The 19,633-nt window shown below is 42.9% G+C and overlaps 1 protein-coding gene across 1 annotated transcript; it reads left to right on the top strand.

Annotated features, from left to right (window-relative positions):
• The first annotated feature begins 5,290 nt into the window (after positions 1-5,290).
• LOC140069447 (uncharacterized) lies at positions 5,291-18,585 on the top strand. Its single transcript, XM_072115148.1, has 5 exons — positions 5,291-5,509; positions 9,752-9,827; positions 12,729-12,849; positions 15,181-15,273; positions 16,626-18,585. The coding sequence occupies exons 2-5, from the start codon at positions 9,753-9,755 to the stop codon at positions 17,555-17,557; spliced, it is 1,221 nt and encodes a 406-aa protein (XP_071971249.1). The 5' UTR covers positions 5,291-5,509; position 9,752; the 3' UTR covers positions 17,558-18,585.
• Positions 18,586-19,633: the final 1,048 nt, after the last annotated feature.

Here is a 19,633-nt window from a genome sequence, read left to right as displayed (position 1 = left end):
CTCTGCTGCCATCTCAAAAAGGGGGCTGCTGTGAGCATATCATTAAGGGGGGCTCTGCGGACATTTCATTAAGGGGATCTCTGCTGGCGTCTCATTGAGGGGGCCTCTGCTGCTGGCTCAGGAAGGGGGCCTCTGCTGCCGTCTCAATAAGGGGGCCTCTGCTGCCGGCTCATTAATGGGGGCCTCTGCTGCCAGCTCATTAACGGGGGCCTCTGCTGCCAGCTCATTAACGGGGGCCTCTGCTGCCAGCTCATTAACGGGGGCCTCTGCTGCCAGCTCATTAACGGGGGCCTCTGCTGCCGGCTCAATAAGGGGGCCTCTGCTGCCAACTCACTAAGGGGGCCTCTGCTGCCGTCTCACTAAGGGAGCTTCTGCTACCGGCTCACTAAGGGGGCCTCAGCTTCTGTCTCACTAAGGGGGCCTCTGCTGCCAACTCACTAAGGGGGCCTCTGCTGCCAACTCACTAAGGGGGCCTCTGCTGCCGTCTCAATAAGGGGGCCTCTGCTGCCGTCTCAATAAGGGGGCCTCTGCTGCCAACTCACTAAGGGAGCTTCTGCTGCCGGCTCACTTAGGGGGCTTCAGCTTCTGTATTATTGAGGGGGCCTCTGCTGCCGGCTCATTAAGGGGGCCTCTGCTGCTGGCTCATTAAGAGGGCCTCTGCTGCTGGCACATTAAGGGGGCCTCTGCTGCCGGTTCAATAAGGAAGCCTCTGCTGCCGTCTCGTTAAGGGGGCCTCTGTTGCCGTCTCATTGAGGGGGCCTCTGCTGCTGTCTCATTGAGGGGGCCTCTGCTGCCATCTCAAAAAGGGGGCTGCTGTGAGCATATCATTAAGGGGATCTCTGCTGGCATTTCAATAAGGAGGTTGCTGTGAGCATTTCATTAATAAGAGCTGTTGGAATAAGGGAGGCTGCTGGACACTACATATAAGGGTTATGCCACACGTGGCATTTTTGGTCCGTTTTAGAGCATGCATTTTCAATCCGTTTAAAACACCTGTTTTTATAACGCATCTGATTTTGACCATTTTTCCTGAGTATCTTAATAGATAAACAGCTTCTAAGCAGCCAAACACATGGTAAACAGTCAAAAACTGATGCGTTTTAAAAACGCATGCATTTTTAAAAGGACAAAAATGCCACCTGATTATATGGGGCACATTTACATATCCACCCCGTTGACGCCGCCAATCCGGAATGTCCGATGAGGATTCGGAGCTGCCGCGATTCACTAAGATCGTGCGTCCAATTTCCTGCATGTGTCGTTTCCCCGTTCAGGTCTGCCGGAGTTCACCTTCTTCTTCCCGGTTCATGTGAGTGCTGATCTTGCAGCACAATTTGGTTTTTAAATTCTGCGGTTTGTCCGACAGCCACGCCCCCTGATTTGTGTCGCATGAAAGCCGGCGCCGTTGCACCACAATCGCATGCAACAAAAACCCGGGGCAATTCAGGGCAAATCAGAAAAAATCGCGACGGAAATGCATCCGACAGACCCTTAGTAAATGTGCCCCATTATGTAAAATGTTGTGTGCGGGACAGGTGGTAGTGAGAGTTTAGGTATATGATGACCCTGATCCAAAGTTTTCACCAGGGCTCAGTAGAGTCTTGTTACCCCACAGCCTCGATCACATATTAAAAGGTATTGTCATCTCCCAAAATGCCTGTTCTATCAAAATATTAAAAAAAAATCAATCACGACCGTAAACACTGTAATGGAAAATTGCGTCCAAATGTCCGAATCGCCACTTTTTCACCATTTTTACAATCATGAATATTTGAATAAAAAGTGATTGAACAGTCATATCAGTCCCAAATTGATATAAATGAATGCGTCAACACATACAGCAAAAAATGACACCTTACACTGGCCCGTACACCAAAGTGTGAGAAAGTTATTGGCCTCAGAATTTGGCAAAATGGGAAATATTATTTTTATACAAAAGATTTTAATTTTTTAAAATCTACAAAAACCTAATAAAACCTATATCAATTTGGTATCCCTGTGATCGTATCGACCCAAAGAATAAAGAGAAGGTGCCATTTGGAGCCAAGAATGAAAGCCGTAAAAACAGAGCCGACAAGAAAACGCACATGTGCTTTTTGTTGATTTCACCGCACTTGCAATTTTTTCCAGCTTTCCAGTACAGGTGGTCGCCTAAATAAGAACACCCAACTGAGGGCGCGTTCACACGTTCCGCTAGCGTTCATAACGCGACGCTAGCGCACAGGGGGCGGAGTTTGGGGCAATCGCATATGCGTTTCCAGAGAAACCCATGCGATCGGGTTATTAATCGCATGCGTTTCCCGGGAAACGCATATGCGATCGGCCCGAGCCCCGCCCACTGTGCGCTAGGGTCACGTTATGAACGCGACGATAGCGGAACGTGTGAACGCGCCCTTACAGACGACCCCAAGTTACAAACAGACCTCTGGATATTGGTAATTTAATGCACTTTAGCCCGAGGTTACAATGATCAACTTTGAGGGTGCGGTCACATGTTGCGTTTTAGTTGCGTTTTCAATGCATTTTGAAACGCATTGCAACAGCTGAGGAGAGGTGATTTGCCTAATTACATTACTGTTACTGCTTAAGGTGTAAGCACATGTGATAACAATGTGTTACTGTCAGCAAAAATGCTAACAGTAATGTAATTAGGCAAATCACTCTCCTCATCTGTTGTAATGCATTTCAAAATGCAATGAAAGCACAACCAAAATGCACCGTGGTAGCGAGTTCACATGTTTCGCTACCGTCGCGTTCATAATGAGGTGCTAGCGCACAGGGGACGGGGCTCGGGGTGATCCCATGTTATCAATCGCATGCATTTCCCAGGAAACACATATGCGATTGTCCCGAGCCCCTGTGTGCTAGCATCACGTTATGAACGCGACGCTAGCGGAACGTGTGAACGCGCCTAACAGTTATCACAGGTGTCTGCAATGAAGCTTTATTTTTAATCCTGGTTCTTATGACAACCCAATATTTTTAAAATCAAATTGTCACAGGGACCAAAAAAATTTGGCTGGGGTTACAATGATAAAATATACAGTTCCGACTTACATACAAATTCAACTTAAGAACAAACCTACAGAACCTATCTTGTAGGTAACCCGGGGACTGTCTGTACATTGCATGAAATATTAAATGAGGTCACTAAAAACTACACTTTGTCTCAGGGCGCGTACACACATTGCATTCTGTCACGTTTTTTGATGCGTGTTTGACGCATTCCAAAGCCTCAGCCTTGATCACACACTGAGGTTACATTGCGTTTTTGCAGATGCAGTGGAAACGCAATGTAACCTTAGCATGTGATCAATGCTGAAGCCTTTTGGGTGATGGCCCACGTGGCATTTTGAAAGCATTCTTGATCCATTTTTAAGGAGTCTGTGAAAAAACTGTTGCATTTTTTGAAAACACATCTGTTTTTGACAGGTTTGACCAATTATCTTAATTCAAACTGGTCAAAAACGCATGCGGTTTTTGACAGACTGCTTAAAAATGGGCAAAAGTATGCGTTCAAAACGCCACGTGTGCCATCATCCTTCAGATGCATCAAAAAAGCATCAAAAACAAGGTGCAACACATTGGGGGTCGTTTTCCCGACGTGTTACCCATATATTTCCGTTTTGCAACGATTTTCCCTGAATTGCCCCAGGTTTTTGGCGCACGCGATCGGATTGTGGCGCAGGCGACAGAAATCGAGGGCGTGGCCAAACGAAAACCCGATGGATTCAGAGAAACCGCCGCATTTTTTAAAAAAAAAGTGTCGCGGGACACGGGCTTACCTGCACCAGGAATAGGATTGTGAGCTCCGACGGACCTCGGTGGACTTCAGTGCAGCAGCGACACCTGGAGGACGTCGGAGGAACTGCCTTAGTGAATCGCCGGAAGACCCGAATCCACCGCAGAGAACGCGCCGCTGGATCGCGAATGGACCGGGTGAATCTGCACCACTGTGTGAATGCACACTCGCAGATAACAAGCCCTGACATATCTCTGTAAACGTGAAAATGAAAAACTCATTACTTTTGGAATGAGGGGAGTAAAAAACAAAAACAAAAAAAACTAAAAAGAACTGAAGGGGTTAAAAGGTATCAAAATCTCAAGAAGGATATTTTATTTGACCTATCAAAAGCAACAGGAATAACTCTTATCCTACACAGGAAATATGCAAATATGCTTTCCAGGATGGGACAAGGGAAACATTTTTGCTCCCCGGTAAGGCAGCTCCTTGTAAGCCTAATGTCATGATGGAGGAATAAAGCCAAACCAGTTTCTCCATTCTCCTAGTGCTGGGGACTTCTCCCTTGTCCTGCCCTCTCCCTGAGCTGCTCTGTGACAGGCAGGAGGGGGATGGGCGCCTGCAGGGATTGCTCAGCCTGTCAGCTGCTCATGCAGTGTGCACTCATCTCCGCTTTAGAAGAGGTAATTGTGTTTGTTGCACGGGGAGGGGGGTGTAAGGTAATTTAATTATCTGTGCAAATCTGAGCTAAATATGTAATGTATAGAAAAATGCATGTAATATAATATCTATCATTTGTGTGGGATTATTAGTGTAATCCATGTGTGGGGTATGTGAACTGTATGTGTGTACTATGTGTACTATTGTATGTTTGTTACATTTCTTTGTGTGTTTATTATTTGTTTTAAGTGAGTTGCGTAAGGTCATGGTAAGGTAGGAGGTCACTCCCGAAGGTCATGTGTGTTGTATGTAAGTGCATTTATGTATCTGATGTTTTGTACATTATGGGGCAGATTTGTGCCTGCGTTTTTTTTTTTTTTTTTTGAGCACTTTTCCTCTTTGATTTCAGATAAGGCTGATTTTTTTTTTGCTCAAATTTATGCACAATTTCTGAAATGTGTGCAAAAATGCACAAAAACAAAAATGCAAAAGATAAAATAAATAAAAAACGCCACACACGTGTAGATCTCTGTGTGTGATACTGGTAAGGGGAGCGGCACCGTACACTGTACTCATGGGAAATGTAGTTTCCAGGAGATCGGAGCTGATCACATGATCTAGGCTGCAGGACCTCTTAGTGTCACTGGGAGGGACAGAGGAGGTGAGTGCACACTCAGTTACACAATGTTATCCCTGTCTTATCCCTTTATGAAACTTTCTTGAAAAATAGTCGGAGGTTATAAACAGTCCTGGAATGTTTAACTTCCACCGGTTGTCCTTGGCAACAACACAAGTTATTGTACCAATAAGTATTCCGACATTCCACATCTAATTTCCTTCCATTAGACTGAATCCATCCATTCCCAGCAGTGTGACAACCACAGCAGCAGCGTCCGGTAGTCCTGGTAACAGCCAATCATTCCTCATCAGACGGAGGACTGGAGGCATCATGTGGTCAGTGACATCACTTCCTGTTTGCTTCAGGATAGTGGAGAGGAATATGGTGGATAGTGTTATCCTCTTACCCCCAGGATCCTTGTAGCCCCTCCGCCTGCTCTTCTCCCTGTACTGTGGAGTAACCCTCTCACTGCCGGACTGCTGTGACGTGTGAGTGCTTGTATGGGTTATTCTGCTATGTTTTGTATTGTTGTGTATAATGCTTTTTCTATGTGTTTTGTATAGTGATTACTATACAGCGCATACAATATGTGTGTGTATATATATATATCTTGTGCACGTTATCACTGACACACTGATACGTAACCTGGCTCTGCCCCGGCTAGTAGTGGTCACTCTTGGGCTTCGTTGCCTATGTAGATGTTTGTGTTGACATGTCGGCTATGTACACAGATAGGATTACTCCAGTCTCCTCTCCCTCCCTTACACACTGTACCTCCCCACCTTCTCCGAGTGCTTCCTCTCCCAGCTCTCCTCCCTTCCCCCATGTGCTGCTACATCTCCCTCCGGTCTCACACTTCAGCATTTCTTCCACTGCTCCTCCATGTTTGCTCTCCTTCTTCACGCTGTTGGATCTCACTCCTATCCCTTCCCCTCCGTCCTCCCCTCTGTGGTGCCGTCACATCTCCTCTCCTCCCAGTCACACAAGCTTTCATCCATTTCTCCCAGTCTATCAGACTTCCGGCTTCATCTCTGTGACAATGAATATACAGAACCTCTAATACAAGTATCTTTAAAGAAAATCTACAGTCCGGAATCTACTTGTCAATAACATAAAATGTATGTACAGGCAGTGCCTGACTTAAGGACACTCAAGATAATTGGTCAAACCTGTTAAAAACGGATGCGTTTTTTGACGGACCACTTAAAAACGGGCCAAAAATGCGTTCTAAACGCCACGTGTGCCATCACCCTTACAGACAACCCCTAGTTACAGACGGACCCCTCTGCCCACTGTGAACTCTCTGGATGTTACTATAGTCCCAGACTGCAATCATCAGCTGTTAGGTGTCTTTATTGAAGCTTTATTGATAATCCTTGTTCCCGTGACCGCACAAAACTTTGAAAATCCGATTGTCATGGGGGATTGTCTGTAGTTACACTTGGGTCTGTGACACACGTAGCATTTTCCAGTGGGTTTTATTTTTCATTGCGTCTTTGCATCCTTGTAAAATGCATCAGTTTTGCATATTGGCTAATTAAATGGGATTTTTGGATTTTCTCCCTTGCGTTTTTAATGTCCGTTTTCATTGTGCTGTTTCAAAGCGGCTGCTGCATCATTTTGAAAAACGCATGCATTGGTGGTCTGTGTTCTGAAACACATGCGATTACAAGCAAAAGCGGCCGGGAGAACAAGATCACTGGGTTTTTACAAATTCCAAGAGTAACAGCTGCATGCAATGACCGCACAGTAAAGAGGACCTGTCACCCAAATTTTCGGAAACCTCCGGTAACGCTATCAAGCACTGCGGCGGAGTAAAATATAAGTGCTGGACCGCTCGCAAAGTGATCCGATGTATTCATAAGGGGGCGGTCCGAGGCGCTGCCTCTTCCCGGACCGCCCCACTCGCTCCTTAGGCCGGCAGTGACTGCCGCGTGCCAGGCAGCAGTCACCACCCCTAGCCACACCCCAACCCTGCCCCCCCGCTTTGCGAGCTGTCCAACAATTACACTGTACCCGGCAGCAGTGTCGGCGTTTTTTCAAGCACTAGGAGCTGCTTACTTTAGTAAATTTGGGTGACAGCTCCTCTTTAAGCATTGCGTTTTTTCAAATATCGAAAAATACATTTGTAAAAATGCTTTTTAAATGCGTTCAAACGTAACCAGCCTTACAAAATATACCTGTTTTGACTTTCATACAAATTCAACTTAAAAACAAACCTAAAGAAACTACCGGACTAGTTTCTAGCTGGAAACGCTAGTATTTCCCTGCGACTGATTTGTCATAATGAATTATGGTGTAGGATAAGACTGTCAGTTCCTACTTAAGACCTACTTTTAGTCGCTCTGAACTGTGCGCCAGAATTTTGGGCGCACAGACGATTTCCTGCAAGCCACCCCTCTTTCTTGTGAGACCACGCCCATCTCAGAGGCCACGCCTCTTAATCGGACAAGTCATGAAACCGCCAAAAACAGTCTAAAAACCTTGATAACTGTGGCGTAAGTGCGTTAATAAATACTCCCCACTGTATCTATATGTATAAATATGTGTATATATATATATATTTTTTTTTTTTATTCTGATAAATTCTTAAAATATGCAGTTATTTTTCCCTTTTACATCTTTTTAAATCAGCAGTAAAATTGTATAAACTATTACCATAATCGGTGCAGTATCAATCCATCATTTTTCCCAGGCTCAATGACAGAGGAAGAGGCTTTTTCAATGTGTCATCTACAGCTACTTCTGGATTCTGCCTTCAGGGCCCTCTTCAACCTGTTCTCCTGAATCCTGGCAACTAGAAACACATATCATATCAGGATTGTCTTTTTAGGTGAAACAGAACCGGAAATATCAACTGTTACAGTCCAGAAAATTTGTAATTAAAAATCAAATTTTTTTTTACTACCACTGTGAATATCACCTAGAAACACAAGCCAGATATTATATTAAAGGGTAGAATTGTGTTTCTAGGTGCACCAGTCCAGGAGATGTGACCATTTAACATTAAATACTGTCCTGATGTGTATATACTCTCAGCATGGGGCACGTCCAAATAGGATGTACATGGCAGTACTGAAGAGGTTAAACAACCCGCCCCCCCTTCTCCACCCCCTCTACCCACACACACCTTCCCTTTGCTCAGTCAGTGCTATGTAATGAGGACAAGACATGACAGAAATGGTTGTGAACTGCCTGTGACTCCTTCCTAAAGGTCTCTAATGTCTGGGAAGGTATCTACACTGTGGAACCTCAACCCAAACACCCGACTCGTGATCCCTTCCCCCACAACCTCACCATTAAAACACACATCAAAGATCCATTTAACTATTAATAATAATAATTCCTTTATTTATATAGCGCACACAGATTACACAGCGATGCACAGAATTTACCAAATCAGTCCGTGTCCCCAATGGGGCTCACAATCTAATCAATCTACAAGTATGTTTTGGAGTGTGGGAGGAAATCAGAGGACCCGGAAGAAACCCAGGCAAACATGGCGTGAACATACAAACTTTTTGCAGATGTTGACAAGCCTTAATAGATTTCTGTGACAATGCAAGGTGTCATACCCTACACACAGACATTAATGCGGAGTCTAGTGATCAAGTATATAATTATGGTATAGGGCAGTGGTGGAGAACCTATGGCACGGGTGCCGGAGGTGGCACTCTAAGTCCTCTCAGTGGGCATCCAGGCTGTTGCCCCAGAACAGAGTTAATGAGACGGACATTAAAGGTCTTGATGAAACCCCATGGATCACAAGAACGGGGGGGGGGGTGTCCGATGTACCCTTGTTGAACCACTGAGATGGCTGGAGCAGTCGGTCGCACATCTCTATGAAGCTGACAGACATTGCTGTGCGGCATACTGGGCATTCTATGTCAATTCCATAGAGTTGACCGGCCATCTAAGTGGACCCCCGTTCTTGTGATCTGTGGAGGCATCCTGGTCTACCTAAGACTGCAGGAAGAGAGAGAAGTTGTGAACAGGGTCAGATTATCATTGGGCCCCATGAGAATCTTCACTTAGGGGGTTCCCAAAAGAAGCTCCAATTGCAATTTAAATTTCCCCTTTTGCTGTCAGTGATATTGGGGTCCTCGGGACCTTAAGAAGAATGGAAAAAGTTATTGGTTGAATTTCTGCATTGGCACCTTGCAATACATAAGCAGGTTTTGGGTAGCAGTTTGGGCACCCGGACTATTAAAGGTTCGCCATCACTGGTATAGGGTATAACTAGATAATTGCTTGGATCTCCACCGATAATAAGAATGGAACCCCCATTTCTCCAGAGAGCAGAGATTCTGTTCCATGTAATTGTTTGGTAATGACAGAAATAACTGAATACATCATTTGGCGATCTCCGACTTCTTCCATAGACATTGGTATTCGTGTCTGGAGAGCTGGGGGTGCCCAAAGCGGCCCCTCATGATCATCTAGTTGGGTATTTAAATGACATATGAGATGTCTTCACTGCCAAAACCATTGAGGTGACACATTCTTAGGCTGCGTTGGTGCTATTCAATGGACCCATGTGTTATCAGCATGTGAGCTCTGCTCAGGCCCCAATGACCGCACATGAGGACCATGGCCATGTAGGTGAGCCCATTGCGGTACCTGTGATAGCCATCGATGCAACATTGTTTGGAATGTTCTTGTTATTTCCTGCTGTTGCTTTGTTGTGTATATCTTATAATTTCCACCTAAATCTGTTGTCGACACTACAGGATGGCCCCTTGGAAGCGTGAAAGAATTATTAAATTACGGAGAAGACCCCTATTGAGAAGAAACGCATCTGAACAGGTTATTCACTATTTATTTCATTTTTGTGTCAGTCTAGTATTTCTATCAATCTGAAAAAAAATCTGATGGTTCCTCATCTCTTAAAGATAATCTCCCATTTGCTCCTCTGCATAATGAAGCAAACATACCTTGAGAATGCTGTAGCTACACTGATGCAGAAATATATCCTGTTTAGTCCCTGTGCTGACAGGTTTTGCTTAAAAAACAATTATAAAATTCACGACCTTGGGAAAACTGGATCCACATTTCATACAAGCTTTCTGAACAGCCAAGACAGAACTAATCAACTTGACGTGGATCACTCGTACACAGCAGCCGGGGGATGTTGCAGATTGATGGATTATTCTGCCTGGCAGGGAGAACAGTGATTGCATCTTCCTCTGATGCAGTGCATTTCTAATGTTAAAGGAAGGGAAAGGGCTGAGGCAGGCAAAGGAGCGAAAGACCTACCTTATCATAATTTTATAGTTGTTTTTTCAGCAAAACCACTATGATAAGGGAGCTTTGTCCTTCCATCAGAGGAAGATGCAATCACTGTTCTCCCTGCCAGGCAGAATAATCAATTGCTGCACCATCCCCCGGCTGCTGTGTACGAGTGATCCAGCTCAAGTTGATTAGTCCTGATAGGTATCACCACATCCCAAAATATGCAATCTATCAAAATGTATTGAATTTATTCCCGATGCTTAAGCTGGTATCAGAAAATTGTGGCGAAAATGGCACTTTTTTGCCATTTTTCAAAATATTAAAAATTCAAATGATCAAAACATTGTACAGTCCTCAAAATAGTAGTTTGGAAAACAACATCAAAAATTGCAAAAAAATTACACTACCCACGGCTCCGTACACCAAAGTTTAAAAAAGTTATAATTTTTGAAAATGTATGAAAACATTATAAAACCTATAAAATTTGGTATCCACATGATCGCACCAACACAGAGAATAAAGCAGACATGGGGCACACAGTGAAAGCTGTAAGATTCAAGCTCACAAGAAAACTGCATATATGCATTTTTTTTTACTAATTTCACTGCATTTGGAGTTTTTTTCCCCCCTACTTACCACCACTATGCAGTTCAATTTGTTACACAAAAAAACAAGCCCTCACACAGCTTTTTAAGTGGAAAAATTAAAAAAAAAGTTATGGATTTTTGAAGGTGGGGAGTGAAAAACTAAAACACAGAAACGAAAAAGAGCCTATATAGTTAAGGGGTTAAAGCTAGCTTTTGGTTGCCATGAACAAGTAGAACAGTTTTCCCTCAAACATTAATTATTCTCCCCCTCTAGCATCAGCTCTCGACCACATATATTTTAAAACGCCCCTTACCTCATCTGCTCTTTACCCCCTTTGTAACACTGCCCCCCTACTCCTGGAGCTTCCTGGCTACTCACAATCTGTAGCTGCAGAGCACAGGCAGCTCATAACATGTAATCACAGCCCTGCTTCCAGATCATGTACCTTGTGACTGTCACATGACCCAATGATATCACTGGTCCTGGTTTCTTACAAGTCAGGGTGCAATGCAGAGGAATTTCTCTCATCTTGATATCAGGTGAAATGCTTTGTTAGCGCTTCACCCAATCTCCAGGACAGCAGTCTGAAGGGCAAGATCCAGTTAGATTTTTTTGCAAGATTTTATCTTGCTAAAACGTGCATCTTTTAGTACGAAAAATACTGAAACTTTATAATTAATACACAAAACCACCTTCATGCAACTTTGCAACAAATTGTGATAAAGTACAAAATGACATAAACATTTTAAATATTCCACACAAATATGTACAAATGCAGCCTACTGATGAAAAAATGTACTTTCCTAAAACTAGTGGGTGTGAGGAGTTCATACATACCCCACATGTTAATATTTGCCACAATATCCAGCAAGGAGAAAGGTTAATAGTTCAATCCAATGAGGATTCCATCTGTAAAAGGAGAGTCTCCTCTTTTATGTCACCAGGATTGTGTTTCTAGCTGTCCGAAAACCTAAGATATTACCTAGAAGTGATTTCTGTAGATGACCGCGCACCTAAATTTCACTTTAATAGTCAATATCTCTTAGGTTCTAGGGTTAGAAAGGAGGAGTTCTTCTTCTTATGCAGAGTTTGCCAATTAAGTCTACCTTTATAGGAGTTTGGAGATTTAAAGCAATTGATGCTCCACTGGGGAATTATGCAAATAAGTTTTCCAAAGTGTTAAATAGAAAACAATGCCTCCTTTTGCATCCGTTGAAAGGCAGCTCCTAAACACCAAGCCTAAAAACCATGTGGGATTTAGCCAAACCATTATTTTCTTACATCTTAAAACACACCTGGTATTGTATAAAAAAAACATTACCTGTCCCTGTGCTGTACATCACCGACGCATTTCAATCGTAACCATGCTTTCAGTCAAGACCGCCTCTAGGAAGTTTAGGGCTCCTAACTAGCAAATTTTGTGGGCCCCATAGTATGATGATCTGATCCTGTGTGCATAGTGAGTTCCCTGCACCTTGGAAGGGAGGAGAGTTTTCTGTCATGTGGGGCCCCTTCTCCTGCCCTTCTACTTCGGCTCATATGAAAGAGGAGACTGTGATTCTAGGTGCCACCTATCCAGTGGTTCTTAGAATCCATGACGTATTAGTTGTATCCCTGGCCATAGAGGTTACACCCTGTGAGAATGTATCCGATACATCCTTGGCGATAAAAGAATTAAGGAGATGTGTTCCATCAGATGTCATGTATTCAGATGTTCTGCCTTATTCCCCTCTAGAGACACTCTTTTATCCATAATGGAAGATACTGTGCGATACACGTTGACCCATATGTTCTGTGGACCATTTGTAAGTCCATGTGTGGAAATTTATGATTCTAAATTGTAAGTTTGTGTTTTTAATAAAGGTTTTATCTATGTTCACTACTCAGGCAAAGTTTGAAGACGTTGCCGTGTACTTCTCAAAGGAAGAATGGGGATATTTAGAAGAGGAACAGAAGATGCTCTATCAGCAAGTTATGCAGGAAAATTACCAAATCTTCAGCACTTTAGGTAAGTTCGATCATTTGAGGTGAGTTTGTGGTTGGTAGAAAATGCTTTCACACGTCAGCATTTCATAAGCTTATTGCTTCTTATTTGTGAAACCAGATGTTACCCCAAGCTCTGAAGGTAACTCTGGTAATCAGGTTTTGGTGCAGATGAGCCTTCTTGCACAGGCACAAGGGAACCAACACCAATGAGAATGTATGAGATTGTTTTCCATACAAGAGTGCAATCTGTTTCCTTTTCACAGCCAGCTTCCATGCTATGATGACCACAACATTAAGTATGTGTGTCTTTGGTTTGTACAGTCAGCTTCTCTGGGATCTGCAGTCTTGGAGATAATTCCATTTTTATGTGCTTTGGCTTCTTGACTCACCAGGTGCATAGGTGTGACAGCCGATATACAGTCACCAATGACAAAAGGCAATAGAAGGTGCCGGACCATTAAGATTACTTCTACCAAAGCATTGGGCCTGACTCTTAATTTCCACTCTGCATCCGGTTCTGTTGATGGTTTCAACTTAACTTGAACCTTATTTGGCCTGACCTCTGACCTGTATCTTGTACCCTATCTGTTTGCTGCTTGCCCTGACCTCAGATGGAAGTAGTAACGCTCGATAGGGCAGCTGACACAGTAGCAGAGCCATATAGCCTTGTGCAGCTATATGCCGCCACTATTGCTTCAGTGGCCCTATCGAGTGATTACTACCTCCATCTCTCTCAAGCGTTGAAGCCTGGAACATTACATAACTGAATTTTGGATTGCTTCATTAAAGATTGTTACTGCTCATGCCTCAGGGAGTGCCGACTTTGCTTCAAATTGCTGAAACGGGTACCTTAGATGTGCCGCCAGAGATGGTGTACTACTTGTTATACCCTGACCTTGCACTCTTGTCTTTTATATCACCTGAAAATTGCCTTCCTCAAACCTGGAAAGTTTTTGACTAATCTATGCCTTTCGTGGTGGGATTATTATTCCCACCAGTGCACATTCCCATTGGGTGACGCTTGGACACAGACCAACCAGTCACCGTAGGTCCATGTTCCAACTAACAGAACCAGGTTTCAAACAGGGCAAATACTGGTGCATTAATAGTCACAGTATGACCACGGATTGTGGATCAATCTGCTACTTTGGATCTCCCCTGGAATACAGAGGAGCTAATTTGAAGATTTAAATTAAATTTGATCTCCACAATAACTCGCCTGAGATACATCCACTGCATCCAAACAAAGAATGAATGAAAAATTGCCTGTGTATTTGCAAGCATTTTAAGCAGTTTCTATGACCCCTGTCAAAATTTAGAGAGAGATTATGGACGTTTATACTTTTCCTGAAAGTCCACTATGAAAAAAAAAAAGTGCAGATCCCAAAAGGTGGACATTTATCATAATCATCGTAGATGAGGTTGAAAAAATTCAATTTTAACTTATTTTGATTTTGATGTACTTTTGCCCTACGCACAACTTTGGGTGTTAATTTTGAGCTTTTCATGTGTTATAAATATCTCTTGGACCCATCAGTTTGTTTCATTATAACCTTAGGTTCAGGAAGTAAGAGTTCTCCTTATGGAGAGTTTGCCAATTAGGTGACTTCTAGGCGTTTGGAGACTTATAGCCATTGATGCTCCACCAGGGGATTCTGGGAAATATGCAAATATGTTTTCCAAAGTGGGAAATGATAAACAATGCCACCTTTTGATACCTTGAAAGGCAGCCCCCTAACCATCAATCATTAAGCCAGTATTTGCCTATTTTCCAGAATCCCCTAGTGGAGCATCAAAGGTCATATGTCTCCACACGCCTATAAGGTGGCCTTAATTGTTAAACTCTCCATAAGGAAAACTCTCACCTCCTGAGTCTAGTCCATGGCCTCTCACTCAGCCAAACCAGTTCCCTACACTGTACTGAGGAGACCCAACCAGGCCAAAACATCGCTGTCTACAGCTGTGAATCTGTTCCTTCTGGAATAGATATATTGGTTTGGCTAAACCCCACATCATGTTATTAGGCTAAATGTGAGTTATGCTTTGTGTTAAGGGGGCTGCCTTTTAAGATAGACAAAGGAGGCATTGTTATCCTTATCCCTACTTGGAAAACGTATTTGCATATTACCTGGTATAACCTTAGACAGACCGCTTCAGTATATAGTCTCCTAAACTGCACGAAACCAAATCTGGATCTTACTGGAAGTACCTTCCCGGTTAGATCCACCTTACTATTTGTACAATGAGTATTCGGCATAGATGTAACAAAAGTTCTTTTGTTTTTCCACTTCTCCCTCCCCACCACCCAAATCCCAAAACAGGGGCTAAGACTTTTTCTTGTTTTTTTTTTCAGGGTACAGTAAAGAAAAGCCCAAGTTAATATCATGCCTTGAACAAGGAAATGATCCATCAATAACTGGTTTGGCAGGATGTTTAAAATTAAGAGGTAAGTTTTTTAAAAAAAATTTCGATTCCAAAGGATTTCATTACAGCTGCATAAAGGTTTAAAGAGATTGCCTTAATCCGGAATACATAGTCGGAAAATAAAGTGAACAAAAAAAAGTTGACCTTTTTGATAAAAAAAAAAAAAACTATAAATGAAGAACACATTGGGGAACATTTACTTACCTTGTCCAGTCGCGGTCCCGCGGTGCGTTGACCGACGAGGATTCGGATCTGCCGGGATTCACTAAGGTTGTGCGCCCGATATCCACCAGGTGCTGCTGCAGCGCTGAGGTCTGCCGGAGTTCACCTTCATCTTTCTGGTGCATGTAAGTGCTGATCTTGCGACACAAATTCTTTTTTAAATTCGGCGTTTTTTTCCGAATCCGTCAGGTTGTCTGACAGCCCCCCCCCCATTTCTGTTGTGCGCCAAAATCCCGGGGCAATTCGGTGCATATCGGAAATCGCCGGGAAGCCCGACGAAAGTGGGCGATTCAGACCCTTAGTAAATGAGCCCCACTGTGATATAGTGCCATCTACTTCAACTGTCTGCATCCATATTTAAGTGTTCCATTGGATACAGGTAGAAGCTTCTGGGCTGGGGCAGAGAGCCTGGCAACCACCTACCAGAAAGTAAAGATGCTTATTGACATATCGAATACAAAACTCTCAGCAACGACTAGGCAAGAATTCCAACTGCACCAGAATCAAAGGAACGACATATGTTTAACTACGTGCACTATAATTGAATCGTCATTCGTTTTTGAAAAGGCAAACCAGTCACCAGGTTGTCCATTTTAACTGATGATAGGTTTCAATATCCTATTCTACCCTGATTTAAAAATGCCTTTGTCAGCATTCTCGATCATTTCAGTAGTTTATAAAACTTTATTTCATATTACCTGGCTCCCTGCAAGAAGTGTGTGGTGAGTTCCAGGGCAGCTTTAGCTTTTGTCTCAGTCTTCACACACCTTCTTCCTCTCCTCCACACCAACCCCTCCCTCCCTTTCCTGCTCAATGCACATTACAGGCACTGCGGAGGGAGATGGATGAGTGTGGCGAAGAGGAGATTGAATCATACACAGGACTCCCCACATGCTTCCGGTAAGAAGCCAGGTTATGCAAGACAAACTATTATAAACTGCTGAAATTATTCCAAATACTATGAAAGATGATGACAAAGACTAAAATCAGCATAGCAGAGGCTATTGGAACCTGTCACCAGCTAGAAATGCTATATTCCTGGTCACACATGCACAACATTCTAAAATATCCCCAATTTTTTTGTGCCCGTTTCTTGACTAGTTTTACATTTTGGTTTGACCCGGTTCTTATAGTTTTTATTCCTGTTTGCAGATGCTTCGAACTACCCTACAGATGAGCTGCATAGATCATTATTTACACCTGATGGCTCGGCAGTAGAAGGTATACGTTTGGTTGATACTTCGGAAGACGATCTAAACGTTCCGTCGACAGAGGATGGTCTGGCCAACAATCATCGTTACAACTTTCGCGACAGAGTTGGAGTTGAATACTCTGCGTTTTTTGATGATGAAGTAAGAGAACTAAAAAAGAAGAAAGTGGCTCAAGACGGAAACTTTACCAAGCCAATGAAAAGCGGGCCGTATTCTTGTAGCGAATGTGGTAAGAAGTATAAGGATAGGGCCAGTCTGAGCAAACATCATAAGTTACATACAGGCGTGTCGTGCTTCGTCTGTATGAAATGTGATAAGTGTTTCACTCAGAAGAGCCTTTTAAGGAGACATGAAAAAATTCATTCTGTGAGGAGACCACATCCCTGTCCGAACTGTGAGAAATCTTTCAGCGATTCCTCCGCTTTGCAGAAACATCAGAGAATTCATTCCGGATACAAACCATACAAATGTCCCGAATGCGACAAGACCTTCAGCATCAGTAATTACCTTATTGTCCACCAGAGAATTCACACCGGGGAGAAACCCTATGTTTGTGAGCAATGCGGAAAATGTTTTAGACAAAGTTCTGCCCTTATTACACACAAAAGAACCCACACGGGCGTCAAACCTTATGGATGTGTGGAATGCGGAAAGGGCTTTACCACCAGTTCCCACCTTATCACCCACCAAAGGACTCATACCGGGGAGAGGCCCTATCAATGTGAGGAATGTGGGAGGGCGTTTAAGCACAGCACCCACCTCGTGTTACATAGACGCAAACACACCGGTGAGAAGCCATTCACTTGTGATAAATGCAAAAAGAAGTTTTCCCAGAGGCCCCTTCTCCAGAGACATCAGGATAGACATCACTGAGACCAAATGATCCCCCTGGATTGAGAACCTTCTAAATTTCTGTAAATTCTCACATTTACATTTTTGGTCACATTTCTGTTACTTTTTTTCATTAAAAATAAACACGCCAATCCTTGATCATTTACATTTCTTTGGAACAATTCCTGTCCTAATGAATTAAAATGGAGCTTTTCCAATTCGTCTTTATACTAATAAATCTTAAAGGAAATCTACCATCAAAATCTCTCATAATAAACCAGGGACACTTGCTTGTAGATCCAGGCACCGTGACTGTGGTTCTCTCCTTCCTTCTACAATCAACTTTTAATTAACTTATGTTAATGAGCCAGAGTTCCCCAGTGCTGCAGGTTCACAAGCTGTTACAATGAGCAGAGCAGGTTTCCCCTTCCCCTGAACAACTTCTGCTTATATTACAGAAAGATAGAGAACAGGGAGTTGGGTGAGACCTGTTTTGCTCACTGTAACAGTCTGTGAATCTGTAGCACTCCAGGGGGCTGTGGTTACACCCCCACCATAATCCTTCATGCTAATTAGAATAAGTTTAAACGTTAATTGTTTTAAGGAAGCTGGCCTTGGATAACAAATATAAGATTACCATAGTCACAGTCCCTGGTTCATCATGATGGATTTTGATGGTAGATTTCCTTTAAAATCTTGAACAGTGGCAGAAGTCATGTGAATTCCAATACCTCTGCACTGGCTGGGATGTAGACTTTTAGACTATTGGGCACTTAACTGGAATTTGAAGGGGGCCAAAAGCAAGGTAGATAAGTGTTATGTCATCTTTTATGCTCAATTTGTTTTGGCTTCTCTAAATTAAACTAAAAATTAACACCCAAAAATATATAAAATGCTGTAAAACACTGTATAAACATTTGCTATATGTATAAACATTGTAAAAAAATTGTAAACATTAACAATGTCACAAGTGTTTTTTGTTGAACCCTGTAAAATAAAACAAAAATTGCTAAAAATTGGTAATTTAGGAACAAAACACTCTGGTTGATTTGATGGGACCATAAACCTTGCATAAAATACTTATTGCTCTAAACGCGTTCTAGAGTTTTCCATCACAATATAGTCCTGTTACTGGGAATGGGAGAGAAGCAGAATACAATGGGTAAAACCTCCCATACACATGTCTTATGAATAAAAAAAAGCTGCCATGTGAGAAAATAGGAAAAACGAGGAAAAGTGGAATGGAATAAGTAGTATTTTTTTATGGGGGGTGGGGCAGAAGGGGAGTTACGAAAGGGAAGCAGTGAGAAAGATGAACCCCAGGGGGCCTTTAGGGGAAGGGAGAATGCCTGGTACTCAATGAGGAACTAAAGTAGGAAACCTCATTTTGGTTACTCACAAAGGATTGCAAGAGGATTGTTAATGTAAACTATGGAAGCCAAGTCTTATGGATTTTTTCCTATGGGCCATAAGCTGAGAAAATTGAGTCTTCCTTGTGCGTAATGCCATTGACCTTGAGTATCCACAGGGTAACTGTCAGGGGGAAAGTTTGTTTCCACAATAGAGAAATGCAGGATCTTGTGAAGTACCTACAAGGAGAGATCTTACTATGGTGGAAGTGAATGAGGGGAGTATCCAAAGAGATTGAGTCCTCGGAGACCAAGATGATAACTCAATAGCACTTACATATCATATAGTTGGTACATACAGAAATAACATATTTAACACCATGGTAAAAACTGTCCTCACCGAAATTATCATTTTGAAATCCTTCCAGGTTGTATAATGTACTAATAGCTGCTGCATCGGTATTAAGGGAGAGTGTAGGGGATAGAAGGGCAGGACAAGATTAGAGGTGGGGAAGGTAGGTACCAAGGCTGGCAAATCTGGCTCCTGTTTCCTCCCTGGATAACCTGCGCAAGATAAGGTTATAAGTCCGTCACTGAAGAGTAGCCTTGTTTAGGTACACGTGAGAATACGTGCCGTTATAGTAAGGAAGTACTTTGCTCGTGGCAGAGTAGTTGCCATGGAAGGTTCTAGAGAAGGGGTGGGGTAAACAAAGATAAACTAAACAAGTTCTTACAAACTACCGTATATACTCAAGTATAATCCGACCCA

Source organism: Engystomops pustulosus, chromosome 7 (genome assembly GCF_040894005.1).
Source record: "Engystomops pustulosus chromosome 7, aEngPut4.maternal, whole genome shotgun sequence".
NCBI classification, from domain to species: domain Eukaryota; kingdom Metazoa; phylum Chordata; class Amphibia; order Anura; family Leptodactylidae; genus Engystomops; species Engystomops pustulosus.
Note: the sequence above shows the minus strand (reverse complement) of the source record. Positions and strands in the feature narration are given on the sequence as shown.

Bases quoted from the DNA above. Each gene is read 5' to 3' on its own strand.
- LOC140069447 (XM_072115148.1), top strand. From the start codon at position 9,753: ATGGCCCCTTGGAAGCGTGAAAGAATTATTAAATTACGGAGAAGACCC. The intron at 9,828-12,728 runs GTTATTCACTAT...TTCACTACTCAG, and splicing joins GAAGAAACGCATCTGAACAG to GCAAAGTTTGAAGACGTTGC. The intron at 12,850-15,180 runs GTAAGTTCGATC...TTTTTTTTTCAG, and splicing joins CCAAATCTTCAGCACTTTAG to GGTACAGTAAAGAAAAGCCC.